Source organism: Leptopilina boulardi, unplaced genomic scaffold (genome assembly GCF_019393585.1).
Source record: "Leptopilina boulardi isolate dan_hultmark-lab unplaced genomic scaffold, ZJU_Lbou_2.1 LbouV2_384, whole genome shotgun sequence".
In the NCBI taxonomy this organism is placed as follows: domain Eukaryota; kingdom Metazoa; phylum Arthropoda; class Insecta; order Hymenoptera; family Figitidae; genus Leptopilina; species Leptopilina boulardi.
Genome location: NW_026137956.1, coordinates 1,602,647 through 1,618,502, shown reverse-complemented (window position 1 = coordinate 1,618,502; position 15,856 = coordinate 1,602,647). Strand labels below are relative to the sequence as shown.

The 15,856-nt window shown below is 26.3% G+C and overlaps 1 protein-coding gene across 4 annotated transcripts in view; it reads right to left on the bottom strand.

Moving 5' to 3' along the window:
* LOC127288297 (uncharacterized) overlaps positions 1-15,856 on the bottom strand; it is a 164,288-nt gene that overhangs the window by 129,124 nt on the left and 19,308 nt on the right. The window contains exon 1 of one of the 4 annotated variants that reach the window (XM_051315674.1): positions 5,152-6,105. The exons of the other annotated variants lie outside the window; for them this stretch is intronic. Within the exon in view, the coding sequence (XP_051171631.1) occupies positions 5,152-5,171 (20 nt within the window). The 5' untranslated portion in view covers positions 5,172-6,105. Of the gene's footprint in view, positions 1-5,151; positions 6,106-15,856 lie in introns of those variants that run through there. 4 annotated transcript variants of the gene reach the window in all.

The following is a 15,856-nucleotide window of genomic DNA, read 5'->3' as shown; positions in this document are numbered from 1 at the left end:
ACGTATGTTTAAGATAAGTATGCAAAAAATTTATAGAAAAAATTTCCATTTTATGAAAACAAAAAACTGAATTTCCAGAGGTTGAAAACAAGTTATTTATCCTGAAGCGTCTATGAGTTAATGAAATCCTAAATGTTATGCCACCAAAAATATAAATTAAAGTGGTGTAACTGTTGACATACGTCATGAACAATTAAATGTTATTGTTTTTGAGAAATGTTGACTGCGCCGCTTCGCCCCACGCTCCCCTATATGTCTACACAAATCACTTAATAACGTCATATTTTGCAAAAATATTTGTAGAATAAAATACAAGACGTCTTTAAACAGTGTTTAAACAAATTTGTTGGTACTTTCTGAAAATGTTTCAGGAATGTTTTTGAATCAAAATCTAATATCATTCAATAGTTGTCTAATATTTACTATATCCCAACTATAAAATCTACTTTCCAGAGCTGGCAATTGTATAGAATACCTCTCAAAGCATCTCTAAAGGGCGCAAATACCTGACGAATTGTACACACTTAATACCCAGGTGCAAACAGACCTACACTAGGGATTACGTCCCGGAACTTATCCGTCATCTGAGCATAAAGCTCAAAAATGCAATCAAATAGGGATGAATGTAATAATTATTTAAATTGAATTAATTTAATTTAAATAAAAAAGAGTAAGTCCAGGTCAATCGTGTCAACAAATTTTAATTGATTTTCTAAAATGTTAAAACTTTTATGAAAATCTGTAGTTTACAATAAAAGAAAAAAACACTTTTAACCTTTTTTTGAAAATTTAAATTTTTGTTAGTTTTTTTTTACATTAACAAAATTTTACAACATTTAAAAGAAAAATTAATAACTCAACAACTGTTTGCAATAAATTAATTAAACTTTTACTGATTATATAAAACAATTGCCCTCTTTTCAATGAATATAAAATTGCAAAATTGTAAACCTAAAAATTCGATATTTTTAATAATAACAACTAACGATTATTGCAAACAGTTGTTGAGTTATTAATTTTTTATTAAATGTTGTAAAAATTATAATAAAAAATTAAATGTTAAAAATTGTTCAAAAAGTAATTTGTTTAAACAAATTATTTTTTGAACAATTTTTAACGTCAAAAGTCATTGTTTGAACCGCAGTCCTGTTTCCAATTTTCATTTTGCAGATATTTCCATGTGTCTAATCATGGGCTCAGATGGGTGCATCATAGTGCACTTATGGTTTATAAATTATTTATAATAAATTGATTGAAAATTTTGAAAAAGTCATACATGTTCCTTTAGTAATTTGTCCCGTAGAATCGAATGGCGCTGTTTGTTTTTAAAAATTCACCAATGTTGTTAATTTGTTTATAACAATTTATTTAAACAAATTATTTTTAAAAAAATTTTTAACGTCAAAAGTCATTGTTTGGACCGCAGTCCTCTTTCCAATTTTGATTTTGCAGATATTTCAATGTGTCTAAGCATAGGCTCTGATGGGTGCACCACAGTGCATTTTTTGTTTATAAATTATTTATAACAAATGGCGTGAAAATTTTGAAAAAGTAATACTTGTTCTTTTAGTAATTTTGCCCGTAGAATCAAATGGCGCTGTTAGTTTTTAAAAATTCATCAATTTTGTTAATTTGTTTATAACAATTTGTTTAAACAAATTATTTTTTAAAACATTTTTTAACGTCAAAAGTCATTTTTTGTACCGCAGTCCTCTTTCCAATTTTGATTTTGCAGATATTTCCATGTGTCTAAGCATGGGCGTTAATATGGGTTAATGTATAAAACTTCTAATATTTCAAAAATTATATTTGATAAAAAAATTTTATATATAACTGTTAATATATGATATTTCAAATAATATTTTGCTATTTTTGGTTAATAATTAGATCTCAATAATTTCTAAAGTAGAAGGTATATTTGAAAAATTAAACATTTCAGATTGTGTCGCTACGTTCGTAGAAAACTATTCCACTTGCCTATCGCGGATTCCCTCGACGGAGCGATGGCAGCATCGCCTCTTCTGGACCAGTCCCCCAGTGGCCCCTCTTCTATGTGGGGAGACCGGGGAACTATGCAGGGGCCATGCTTTCTCTGCATCCTCCTTCCTGTCCTTCAGTCTGAAATATAAAAAGTCAAAATAATTAAACAAGTTAAAAAGTTGTTCATTTCATGACCATTTAGCTCCCTCATCATGATAAACACTTAAAATACAACTAGCAAAATTAAACGCGCGCAAGCACGCCAAATTTAGTATTTAATTGTTTGTTATAAAGAAATTAAAGATTAATATTATCAATAATAATTTAATTTATTAGAATATTATTACATATTAAATGATAATAATGAAAATTATATGTTTACAGGCCTCGGATTATACGACTTTTTCTGACTTTTTTCAAAAATACGACTTTTTCTGACTTTTTTCAAAAATACGACTTTTATCGACTTATCGATCTTCTTCAGATCTTCTTCAATTCAATTATTTAACAAACTTTGAACTAAAATGATTATTCACTAAATTAATTATTTTTAATAATTTTAATTAAATACATCACAAATTCAATAATTATTCAAAATTTTCAATTTAAAATTTAATTATTTACCAAGTTTTCAATTTAAAATGAAATAAAATTCAATTATTTTCTAAAATTTCTATGCAAAATTAATTATTCCAATTTTCAATAAAAAATGAACTTAAATTAAATTATTATCCAAAATTTCAATTAAAATTCAATTATTTCACAAAATTTTCAATTCAAAATGAACTGAAATTCAATTATTTTCCAAATTTAAAATCAAATAAAATTTCATTATTCTCAAAAATTTGAATTCAAAATTAATTGAATTTTCAATAATTTGAATTTAAAAGCATCTAAAATTTTCCATCGAAAATTTTTTTTTTTAAATTTAATAATTTCAATTATAACTCTAAGGAAATTCAATTATTTTTAACTATTTTAATAATATTCTTTGAAAACTCAACTATCTGAAACCATTTTTCAATTAAAAATGATTTTCAAATTATTGTATTTTGTCCGCATTTTCTAATAAATTTTTAGTAAAATCATCTAAAATTTTAATTAAAAATCACTTAAAGTTTCAATTAATTTATATTATATTAATTTATATATTAATTAATATCTTTTGAAATTTAATTATTTCTAAAAATTTCAACTTTAACCCTTCGAAAAAGATTATTATTAAAAAAAAATTTTTATTTAAAAATCTGTAAAATATTTTTGTTGAAATAAAAAACAAATCCACTTTTTTTTGGAATATAAATCGACTAAAACGACTTTTTGTGTCATTAAGTGGATTCGAGGCCTGTGTTTTTATAATTAATATTTAATAGATTTTCGTTGGCCTCTGGTACCTTAAAAATAAATTTTTTTCAAATTACTATCTTGTACGAAATTTCCTGGCGCATCTTTTTTCTCATCATAAATTTTTTGTATTTGTATACAATTTTTGAATCAATATACAACTTTTAAAAAAATTTTGTTGGTAAACGTTGTGTACTTCAGCTTCGTGAATTGAATTTTCGAATTTGGAATTTTAAAGAAACTTATTCCGAAATTTGGAAACACAATTATACAACTTTGGCAAAAATGAGAAAAAGAATTGTCAAAATTTGACACGTCATAAGATTACTATTTAAAAAAACACGTGAAATCAGAAAAGGCCAACTTCAAGTTAGGACAGAAGGACAGACCAAGCATTTTATTATTATATAAATATTAGTTTTACAAAAGTTTAAATTTTTTGTTAACAATAAAAATAGCGATCAATGTTATAAATATTGGTAAAATGTAAACTTTATATTATATACTTCAATCGATTTCTTTTGATGCAAGGAAAACAACTTTGACAACATTTATTAGAAATTTTTATGAAGAAAAGAGTTATTTCAAAAAATAAGTAAAACAATTTTTTCAAAAATTATTTAATTTATAGATTTTAAGTAAAATATAGACTTTAATATAGGGTAATCAATTCATTTTAATGTGAGAAATCATTTTTTTGTACAAAAAAAAAAAAATTAAATTTACAGTGTAAAAAATTTTTTGGTTAAAAAACGTATTTTCAAATAAATTTCAAATATGCATTCAGGATAAAAAAAGCCCGTATAACCCATTTTTATAAAATCGGAAATCGTCACAAATACAAAGCTTCCTCGGGAGGAGAAAAAAAAATTTTAAATTGTAGCGCATAAAAAATATTTTTAAAATTCTTCATGCAGTTTTTTTCTACGTTATTATATATAGTCAGAACTATAAAATATAAAAATAAATAAATGTAAATAAAATTTACTAATCTTTTAATCAATTTCATTTATAATTTTTCATTTAATAAAAATAATGATAATTTATTAAAATTCTTTAAATTATATTTAAAGAGGTTCAACCCATTAACGTAACCTCAAACTAAAAAGTAATTTTTTAACCAGAACTAAAAATATATATTTAAAATTTATTACACTCTAATTCGACAGATCTAATTGTACAAGTTTGGAAAAAAATTATCTTAAGTTAACATTTGTTGTTAAATAATAATTTGATAAATATTTTGTATTTTTTCATATAAGTTAGTGAACAATTGTAATTTTTATGCAATTCTTACAAACAATATCTCATTTTGCTCTTTAAAAGATTCTTTACAATTCTGATTTTGTGTTTTCGTTAAATAATGGTATTGTTTAAAAAATATAAAAAATAAAAATTTTATATTTGTTTATTAACTTTTGAAAAAAAATATTTTTTATAAAATTCAACAAACAGTATTGTAGAAAATTTTTCATAGAGCAAAATGAGCTATTGTTTGTAAAAATTGCATAAAAATTACAATTGTTCACTAACTTTTAAGAAAAAATACAAAATATTTATTAATTATTATTTAACAACAAATTTTTTTTCCAAAATTTGTACAATTGGATTTATCGAATTTGAGTGTAATAAATTTAAAATATATTTTTAGTTCATTTAAAAACTACTTTTCAGTTTGAGGTTATGTTAATGGGATGAACCTCCTTAAAAAATCTTGTTTGTATTATATTATACTATTGTTTTGTCAAAACGAAATATGTTTAAAAATGTTTTAAAAATTTTAATATATTCGGGATCTGACTGTAATTATAAAATAAAAAATCTTACCGTGGACACCCTTCGCCCATACCCGATCTCCATCCCGGAGTGGCACTAAAAACACTCACTCGCGATTTAAAAATTTACGAACACTCCCGAACCACGTGTTCACTGTAGTCAAAACTCATTTAATTTTTACTTATACGATCGCGGTTTTAAATATTACAAACACTCCCGGTACTAATAAAATTATTTTCAATTAAAATTAACTAAATAAAAATTTATTCACAGAGAAGTAAATTTAAAAAAAAAAATTAATATATTAAGTACTCGATCGCGGATTTACAAAGTACGAGCACTCCCGAAAGATAAAAATTCATTTATCTAAAAATTTAAAAATTAAAAGATTTCACGAACACGTGGTCTTATAGGGCCAAACACGACGTGCGAAAGTACTTTTCGAATTTGTATAGGGATATGTCTGACCGACACAGACTGACGCTACTGCCCACGCAGCACATAATATTTCCAAAATATTTCAATGAAAAGTTCTTGAAATATTGTCGCATACAGGAAAATGTCCGCCTATGAGGAAATATTGCCATGCAATTTTCTGAAATATTACACATGAAAACTCCAGCAATATTTAAGAAATATTTCATAGAAAGTTAGAATTTTTAAAAAATATAAAAACCAATCGGTATTAAAGTTGAAAATTTCCAAAATATTCTAATGAAATATTTCCACAAGTATTTTGTATCAATATTTCCTCAATGGCGGACATTTTCCTGTTTGCAACAATATTTCAAAAATATTTAGAAAACAATATTTGCTGTGTGAGTGTAGTGATCTCCCATCACTGGGAAATTGGTGAAGGATACAATGAATTTGTAAACACGTGGTCGCACGAAAAGTAGACGCGCTAGGATGATTTTGATTTTTCCACCAATCACATGAAGACAAAATATCAGCGAGACAGAGAGAGAGAGAGAGAGTAGACAAGGGATCTGTCTTTTATCTTTCCTATTTAATATTAATTTAAATATTAAAATATATATTTTATAGATATAAAAATGTAAAAATTTTGCAAAAAAGGATAATTTTCTATTTTTAAATACAATAAATATTTAAATAATAATATATTGATGGGAAATGTACAAAATTTTATCCCCACCATTTAAAATTTTGAGAGTGATTATAAAAGAGAATAAAATTATTAAATTATATAGTGTACGTAAATAAAAATTTTTTAATTATGAAACATAAAATTTTCCACTGTATTTTCAAAAAAATAATAAAATATTAATTAAATGTAGTTTATGTGTTTTCTTTTTATCTGGCCTTATATCTTTATTTATAAATAATAAAATATTCAAAAAGGCAAAGTTATGTGCTGTCATCTGTTGTATATAGCGCGCGACTCGTATTTTTTTTAAACAAATTAAATTGTAGGGTCAGTCGGGGTAAATCCGAACGGGGGGTAAATCCGAACGCTAATTATTTCAGCTTAATTAAAATTTTTAAAAATAAGTTCGATATGAGAATTTTTACCTCAGATCCTCTTGAAGAGATTCTAAGTATTATCCCATTTTTTGTTTGTTAATTAGCAACAGCATAAACAAAGATAACAAGTATTGCAAAAAAGATTGAAAATCAAAGATGACACTCTTTCAGTATTTTGTCTCGTATTTGAAGAAAAAGAAGCTAAAAATTCATTTTATTATTTATAATTGTTTGTTATGAATACTAGAACAGAAACTATTTTTGATTTTTGCCTTCTGTAAAATTTTATTAATAATATCAGACCGTTCGTATTTACCCAAAAAAATTGGAAAACTGGGGTAAATCCGAACGGTATTTTTAATAATTTTTTTTTTACATCAAAGCCACACAAAATTGTTTTTATTTGATTACACTATTATTTTAACATTATAAAAGTACATAGAAAAAAGTTTTTCTTTCTATACGTATCCTCGTTAGTAATTAATAAGCAGAAACTTAATCTCTGTTCTCTCGAAGGAGTGTTCCACTTTTTTTGCCAAATGGTTTGTTGAAAAAAGTTTTACAGGATCTTAATAAAATTTGGTATTCTACGGTTTTTGGGGTCGCTAATTACCAATTTGAAGTCAGTTTTTCAAAATTCAAAATGGCGGACGAGAATTAAAAAATTCATTGGATTCGCTCGAAAATTGTTACTCGGGGGGTTTCAGGATTAGCAAATTTGATCATTTTTAAAAATAAGTTTTAGGAAAGTACGCCATTTTGAATTTAAAAAATTTGACTTTTATTTTTGTATTTACATTCAATCACTCCAAAATACTTTCTGTACCAAGTTTTGCAAAAATCCGTTATGATTTGATAAAGTTATTGAAGGTTTTAATTGTGTAATGCATTTTTATTTTTAACCTGTTTGATTTTTGTATTTATATATGATGCATTATTACGTAATAGGTTTATTATCGTATTTTTTTTGAGTTTTTATATAAGTTTAACAATTGCAATACTTTAAATTTATTTTCCCTAAGATTTTTCTGAAATACAGTGGCGTTCGTATTTACCCCCATATTTTAGGAAAGTTGCAAAGTATCGAGGTAAATACGAACGCTAAGTTTCCTGCGATTGTAATTTATCAAAAATTTTTTCTACCCCATAAAATTGTTCTATGGAAGTAAAGTAACAACTTCATGCACCAGAATACCGGAAGTATTTTTTTTTTTAAAGAAAAAACTTATGTTATTGTTGAAACTTACTAAAAGCGTTCGGATTTACCCCAGTTGACCCTATTGCATGATAATACTTTTGTTTATATAATTTGTTTAAAAAAAACATTTAACGTTTTTTCCGATTTTTTTATTTTTCAGAATAAAATTATTTTGATTAGCTTTTTTATAAGTTTACTAAAAGATCCTAGTGTCAAAACCACTTTTCATTTCAAAAAATAAAAAAAAACGAAAAAAATTTTAATTTTTTTAAAAAATAAATTATTTTTAAACAAAAGGATCATCATTCCCACTCCAAAACTTATTACAAAATTAAATTAAATTTTTTTTGGAAATTTCGCTCAATATAAATTTTATTAACAGTAATGAACGGTATTTGAAATTTTTTTTTACAAAATCGTCAAAAATACCAAGGATGTTTATCTTATAAATTTCTTAAATCAGAAAGATTCTGCGAATCCATACAAAAACGCGATTGCAAAAGAAAAAGTAATAATAATGACCGGTTTATTACGTCCTGTCGCCGTCAGATGGCAGAAGCATGCAGGAATTGATTTTTATCATTTTTATAAAAAAAATATTATAAACATTCACACTTTACAGTTATTTCTGGGCAAAAAAATTGTTCTTTTTGTAAATTTACTTTGGATTTTTGCACTTAAATTTCCTGTCCATTAAAAAATTGTTTTGCGATAAAAATCCTCACTTCAATCCATATAAAATTTATATAAACAAATACATTGTTTCGCAAATTTGGGTCAGAAATTAATCGAATTTTTATTCTGTTTAAAAAGTTAATTTGTGATAAAATATTCAATTCAAATATTAAATATTCAAAAGAAAAATAAGGAGACATAACAACAATATAGAGTCGACTGGAAGTCTAGTCATAATAAACCATTTATGACACCCTATTGTATTAGTTGTCCTTCTATACCTGAATATTGAAATAATATAGTAATATTACTTGCGTTTATATCGTTACTTCCTGCCTCCGTCAGATGGCAGAAGTATGCAGGGAGCACAAATCGTAGCTACATATTATTATATTTTTTTCCTACTAATTTCGTTTTGCAATCACGTTTTTGTATGGATTCGCGCAATCTTTCGAATTTAAAAAATTTATAAAATAATGATCCTTGGTATGTTGACCGATTTTGTAAAAAGTGTCTGTGTTTCAAGATAAAAGTATTTTAAAATCAATGCGCATCATTTACACTTCAATGCAGTTTTTATAGGGAGGTAATTCGATATATTCCTTGCCAAAAAATTTTAGATACTGTTCAACACTCTTAAATGAAAATGAGTTATATAAAAGTTTTTCAATCATTATTAGCTAGAAATTAAATTTTTATTGACACAATTAATATAATTAAAAAAAACCCGATATTTTAAAAATTTTAGAACAAATTGTTCTTTATAGAAAAAATTTCTCTCTTGCAAGTCGTTCGCCTTTTTCCTTGAATACTTTTTGGAAGATAACTTGTCAGAGATAAATGAATAATTCAGTATATTCGCAAAGAATTTCGATTCTCTTATTTTGAAAACGTACTAATATACAAAACAACCAATATATATGTTGCAAAATTGGAAAGCGTATTCTTTTTATATGTAGTAACATCACATAGACTAGAAATTAAAATAAATTGAATGAATGTAGCGTATTTAAATAATCTCAATTATGGTTTAAATATCATAGAATTTCTGTTGGAAAAGGATAAGACGTATAGATGAACAGAATTATGGTATTAAATAAATTGAATATTTGAATTACATAATTATTTACTGGAAAATATCATTTTGTCAATTAAAGATGTATTAAGCCCGTAAGGGTCAATTTTTTTTTTAAAAAACCACGATTTTTGATTGTTAAACTTTTTTAGCGAAACTAATAACTATATGAAAATTTTAGTTTGATATTTTTCGAAAAGATAACTCCCGTAAAAACAACGTTTTTGGCCCTTTTATTTAAAATATTGACAACTGAAAAAAATTGAAACCTTATTCTCAAAAATTGAGAAACTCTAACTAAAAATATGTCTCTGTTTCCGAGATTTCAGCCTACTACACCTAGAGAAATGATATATTTGTCTCACAGCCTAATAAATATTTATTTGTTTCAAATAAATTTTTATTTACGCCAAATAAATAGGCTTGTAGGCGGTGAGACAAATATACGTTTATTTAACTCAAAAGTATTATATTTGGTTCAAATAGAACATTTCTCTACGTGTAGCAATAAAAATTGGCTGGGTCCCAAAACTATAATATCATTTTTATTCTTTAAATAATTAACAATCAAATAAAATTACGAATTTTAAATGAATTTTAAGATTTTATGTAAAATTTCGAAATTTGTTTAAAAAGTAAATTTTGGCTCCATCTTTTACAAATAGCATATAGCATTTAATTGGTGCCCGATTCTGGTAGAAAAATCGGGCACCAATTAAATTTTTATAAAAAACATTCTTCAAGGTGAAGACAAACCACAAAAAAAGAGTGGGTTTTTTTGTGTAATTTTAATTTTTATTCATTAAAATGGCCGACATTTTGTTTTTTTTAAACATTTTTTAATTTTTACAACGTATTTTGAAGAAAAAAAATGAAAGCTCTTTCAAATGCAAAAAGAAAAAATAAGACATCTAAATTACTTTAAAAATTATAACACTTTAATTTTTTTCCTCTAAATTTTAGAAAAATATAACGATTCAGCCTGCCTGATTTGAAATGAATTTGGTCTAAAAAGAAATTTAATTTTAATACTTTCTTATATTTTATATCAAAATTTTATTCAAATAATCAAATATTTAATTTCCATTTTTAGGTTAAGTTTGCGAAATCGAATTCATTATACTTACCCTGCCGAATTGGGTAAACCGAGTTGTAACCGAATTGGGTTACGATTCGGTTACGTTTCGGTTTCTTGTAAAATATTGTCGTTCATCGACAAAATATGTTGTAAATAACTATTAGAAATGGTTAATTGACATATAGAGTGATTATTTATGCAATAATAAGAAAAAATTAAGATATAATTAATTAATAATAAATGTTTTAAGTGTACAGTGGATGCAGTTGTTGAATTACCATAAATGAATACCCGGATCAAATAACTCGACAGACGCTCGGACGCACGCTCTAATGGTAGTCGGGTAGCAGTGAGCCGCCCACATGCTGTCACTGCTACGTGACTGGTAATAGAGCGTTCGTCCGAGCGTCGGTCGAGTTATTTGATCGGGGTATTCATATGTATAATATAATAATGGAAAGGTTGACTGAATTATATCACAAGATATATTTGAAAACACGAGATCTAAACATATACTATAAGAATTTCTGACGCAGTTGACCAGAGAGAGATTAAAAAATTCTGAGAACGTGTATTTTGTGCAAGAAATTGCAATAAAATAGTCCGCCTAAGAAAAATTGAATTTTTTTGAAAATTTTTTTTTTTGAAAAACGACTTAAAGGTCAAAATATGTGTCTTCCTCTACTCGGATCGGGCTGTCAATTTTTTTCTACACTTTTAGGTGTATTTTGTGCAAGAAATTGCAATAAAATAGTCTGCTTAAGAAAAATTTGAATTTATAAAAAAATTTTTTTTTTTGAAAAACGACTTAAAGGTCAAACTATGTGTCTTCCTCTACTCGGATCAGGCTGTCAATTTTTTTCTACACTTTTAGGTGTATTTTGTGCAAGAAATTGCAATAAAATAGTCCGCCTAAGAAAAATTGAATTTTTTTGAAAATTTTTTTTTTTGAAAAACGACTTAAAGGTCAAAATATGTGTCTTCCTCTACTCGGATCAGGCTGTCAATTTTTTTCTACACTTTTAGGTGTATTTTGTGCAAGAAATTGCAATAAAATAGTCTGCCTAAGAAAAATTGAATTTTTTTGAAATTTTTTTTTTTTGAAAAACGACTTAAAAGTCAAAATATGTGTCTTCCTCTACTCGGATCGGGCTGTCAATTTTTTTCTACACTTTTAGGTGTAGTTTGTGCAAGAAATTGGAATAAAATAGTCTGCCTAAGAAAAATTTGAATTTATAAAAAAATTTTTTTTTTTGAAAAACGACTTAAAGGTCAAACTATGTGTCTTCCTCTACTCGGATCAGGCTGTCAATTTTTTTCTACACTTTTAGGTGTATTTTGTGCAAGAAATTGCAATAAAATAGTCTGCCTAAGAAAAATTGAATTTTTTTGAAAATTTTTTTTTTTGAAAAACGACTTAAAGGTCAAAATATGTGTCTTCCTTTACTCGGATCGGGCTGTCAATTTTTTTCTACACTTTTAGGTGTATTTTGTGCAAGAAATTGCAATAAAATAGTCTGCTTAAGAAAAATTTGAATTTATAAAAAAATTTTTTTTTTTGAAAAACGACTTAAAGGTCAAACTATGTGTCTTCCTCTACTCGGATCAGGCTGTCAATTTTTTTCTACACTTTTAGGTGTATTTTGTGCAAGAAATTGCAATAAAATAGTCTGCCTAAGAAAAATTGAATTTTTTTGAAAATTTTTTTTTGACGATAAACGCTTTAATGTTGGTAATAGGTGTCTTCCTCTACTCGGATCGGGCTGTCAATTTTTTTCTACACTTTTAGGTGTATTTTGTGCAAGAAATTGCAATAAAATAGTCTGCCTAAGAAAAATTGAATTTTTTTGAAAATTTTTTTTTTTGAAAAACGACTTAAAAGTCAAAATATGTGTCTTCCTCTACTCGGATCGGGCTGTCAATTTTTTTCTACACTTTTAGGTGTAGTTTGTGCAAGAAATTGGAATAAAATAGTCTGCCTAAGAAAAATTTGAATTTATAAAAAAATTTTTTTTTTTGAAAAACGACTTAAAGGTCAAACTATGTGTCTTCCTCTACTCGGATCAGGCTGTCAATTTTTTTCTACACTTTTAGGTGTATTTTGTGCAAGAAATTGCAATAAAATAGTCTGCCTAAGAAAAATTGAATTTTTTTGAAAATTTTTTTTTTTGAAAAACGACTTAAAGGTCAAAATATGTGTCTTCCTTTACTCGGATCGGGCTGTCAATTTTTTTCTACACTTTTAGGTGTATTTTGTGCAAGAAATTGCAATAAAATAGTCTGCTTAAGAAAAATTTGAATTTATAAAAAAATTTTTTTTTTTGAAAAACGACTTAAAGGTCAAACTATGTGTCTTCCTCTACTCGGATCAGGCTGTCAATTTTTTTCTACACTTTTAGGTGTATTTTGTGCAAGAAATTGCAATAAAATAGTCTGCCTAAGAAAAATTGAATTTTTTTGAAAATTTTTTTTTGACGATAAACGCTTTAATGTTGGTAATAGGTGTCTTCCTCTACTCGGATCGGGCTGTCAATTTTTTTCTACACTTTTAGGTGTATTTTGTGCAAGAAATTGCAATAAAATAGTCTGCCTAAGAAAAATTGAATTTTTTTGAAAATTTTTTTTTTTGAAAAACGACTTAAAAGTCAAAATATGTGTCTTCCTCTACTCGGATCGGGCTGTCAATTTTTTTCTACACTTTTAGGTGTATTTTGTGCAAGAAATTGCAATAAAATAGTCTGCCTAAGAAAAATTGAATTTTTTTGAAAATTTTTTTTTTTGAAAAACGACTTAAAAGTCAAAATATGTGTCTTCCTCTACTCGGATCGGGCTGTCAATTTTTTTCTACACTTTTAGGTGTATTTTGTGCAAAAAATTGCAATAAAATAGACTGCCTAAGAAAAATTGAATTTTTTTGAAAATTTTTTTTTTTGAAAAACGACTTAAAGGTCAAAATATGTGTCTTTCTCTACTCGGATCAAACTGTCAATTTTTTTCTACACTTTTAGGTGTATTTTGTGCAAGAAATTGCAATAAAATAGTCTGCCTAAGAAAAATTGAATTTTTTTGAACATTTTTTTTTTTGAAAAACGACTTAAAGGTCAAAATATGTGTCTTCCTCTACTCTGATCAAACTTTCAATTTTTTTCTACACTTTTAGGTGTATTTTGTGCAAGAAATTGCAATAAAATAGTCTGCCTAAGAAAAATTGAATTTTTTTGAAAATTTTTTTTTGACGATAAACGACTTAAAGGTCAAAATATGTGTCCTCCTCTACTCGGATCGGGCTGTCAATTTTTTTCTACACTTTTAGGTGTATTTTATGCAAGAAATTGCAATAAAATAGTCTGCCTAAGAAAAATTGAATTTTTTTGAAAATTTTTTTTTTTGAAAAACGACTTAAAAGTCAAAATATGTGTCTTCCTCTACTCGGATCGGGCTGTCAATTTTTTTCTACACTTTTAGGTGTATTTTGTGCAAGAAATTGCAATAAAATAGTCTGCCTAAGAAAAATTGAATTTTTTTGAAAATTTTTTTTTTTGAAAAACGACTTAAAAGTCAAAATATGTGTCTTCCTCTACTCGGATCGGGCTGTCAATTTTTTTCTACACTTTTAGGTGTAGTTTGTGCAAGAAATTGGAATAAAATAGTCTGCCTAAGAAAAATTTGAATTTATAAAAAAATTTTTTTTTTTGAAAAACGACTTAAAGGTCAAACTATGTGTCTTCCTCTACTCGGATCAGGCTGTCAATTTTTTTCTACACTTTTAGGTGTATTTTGTGCAAGAAATTGCAATAAAATAGTCTGCCTAAGAAAAATTGAATTTTTTTGAAAATTTTTTTTTTTGAAAAACGACTTAAAGGTCAAAATATGTGTCTTCCTTTACTCGGATCGGGCTGTCAATTTTTTTCTACACTTTTAGGTGTATTTTGTGCAAGAAATTGCAATAAAATAGTCTGCTTAAGAAAAATTTGAATTTATAAAAAAATTTTTTTTTTTGAAAAACGACTTAAAGGTCAAACTATGTGTCTTCCTCTACTCGGATCAGGCTGTCAATTTTTTTCTACACTTTTAGGTGTATTTTGTGCAAGAAATTGCAATAAAATAGTCTGCCTAAGAAAAATTGAATTTTTTTGAAAATTTTTTTTTGACGATAAACGCTTTAATGTTGGTAATAGGTGTCTTCCTCTACTCGGATCGGGCTGTCAATTTTTTTCTACACTTTTAGGTGTATTTTGTGCAAGAAATTGCAATAAAATAGTCTGCCTAAGAAAAATTGAATTTTTTTGAAAATTTTTTTTTTTGAAAAACGACTTAAAAGTCAAAATATGTGTCTTCCTCTACTCGGATCGGGCTGTCAATTTTTTTCTACACTTTTAGGTGTATTTTGTGCAAGAAATTGCAATAAAATAGTCCGCCTAAGAAAAATTGAATTTTTTTGAAAATTTTTTTTTTTGAAAAACGACTTAAAGGTCAAAATATGTGTCTTCCTCTACTCGGATCAGGCTGTCAATTTTTTTCTACACTTTTAGGTGTATTTTGTGCAAGAAATTGCAATAAAATAGTCTGCCTAAGAAAAATTGAATTTTTTTGAAATTTTTTTTTTTTGAAAAACGACTTAAAAGTCAAAATATGTGTCTTCCTCTACTCGGATCGGGCTGTCAATTTTTTTCTACACTTTTAGGTGTAGTTTGTGCAAGAAATTGGAATAAAATAGTCTGCCTAAGAAAAATTTGAATTTATAAAAAAATTTTTTTTTTTGAAAAACGACTTAAAGGTCAAACTATGTGTCTTCCTCTACTCGGATCAGGCTGTCAATTTTTTTCTACACTTTTAGGTGTATTTTGTGCAAGAAATTGCAATAAAATAGTCTGCCTAAGAAAAATTGAATTTTTTTGAAAATTTTTTTTTGACGATAAACGCTTTAATGTTGGTAATAGGTGTCTTCCTCTACTCGGATCGGGCTGTCAATTTTTTTCTACACTTTTAGGTGTATTTTGTGCAAGAAATTGCAATAAAATAGTCTGCCTAAGAAAAATTGAATTTTTTTGAAAATTTTTTTTTTTGAAAAACGACTTAAAAGTCAAAATATGTGTCTTCCTCTACTCGGATCGGGCTGTCAATTTTTTTCTACACTTTTAGGTGTAGTTTGTGCAAGAAATTGGAATAAAATAGTCTGCCTAAGAAAAATTTGAATTTATAAAAAAATTTTTTTTTTTGAAAAACGACTTAAAGGTCAAACTAT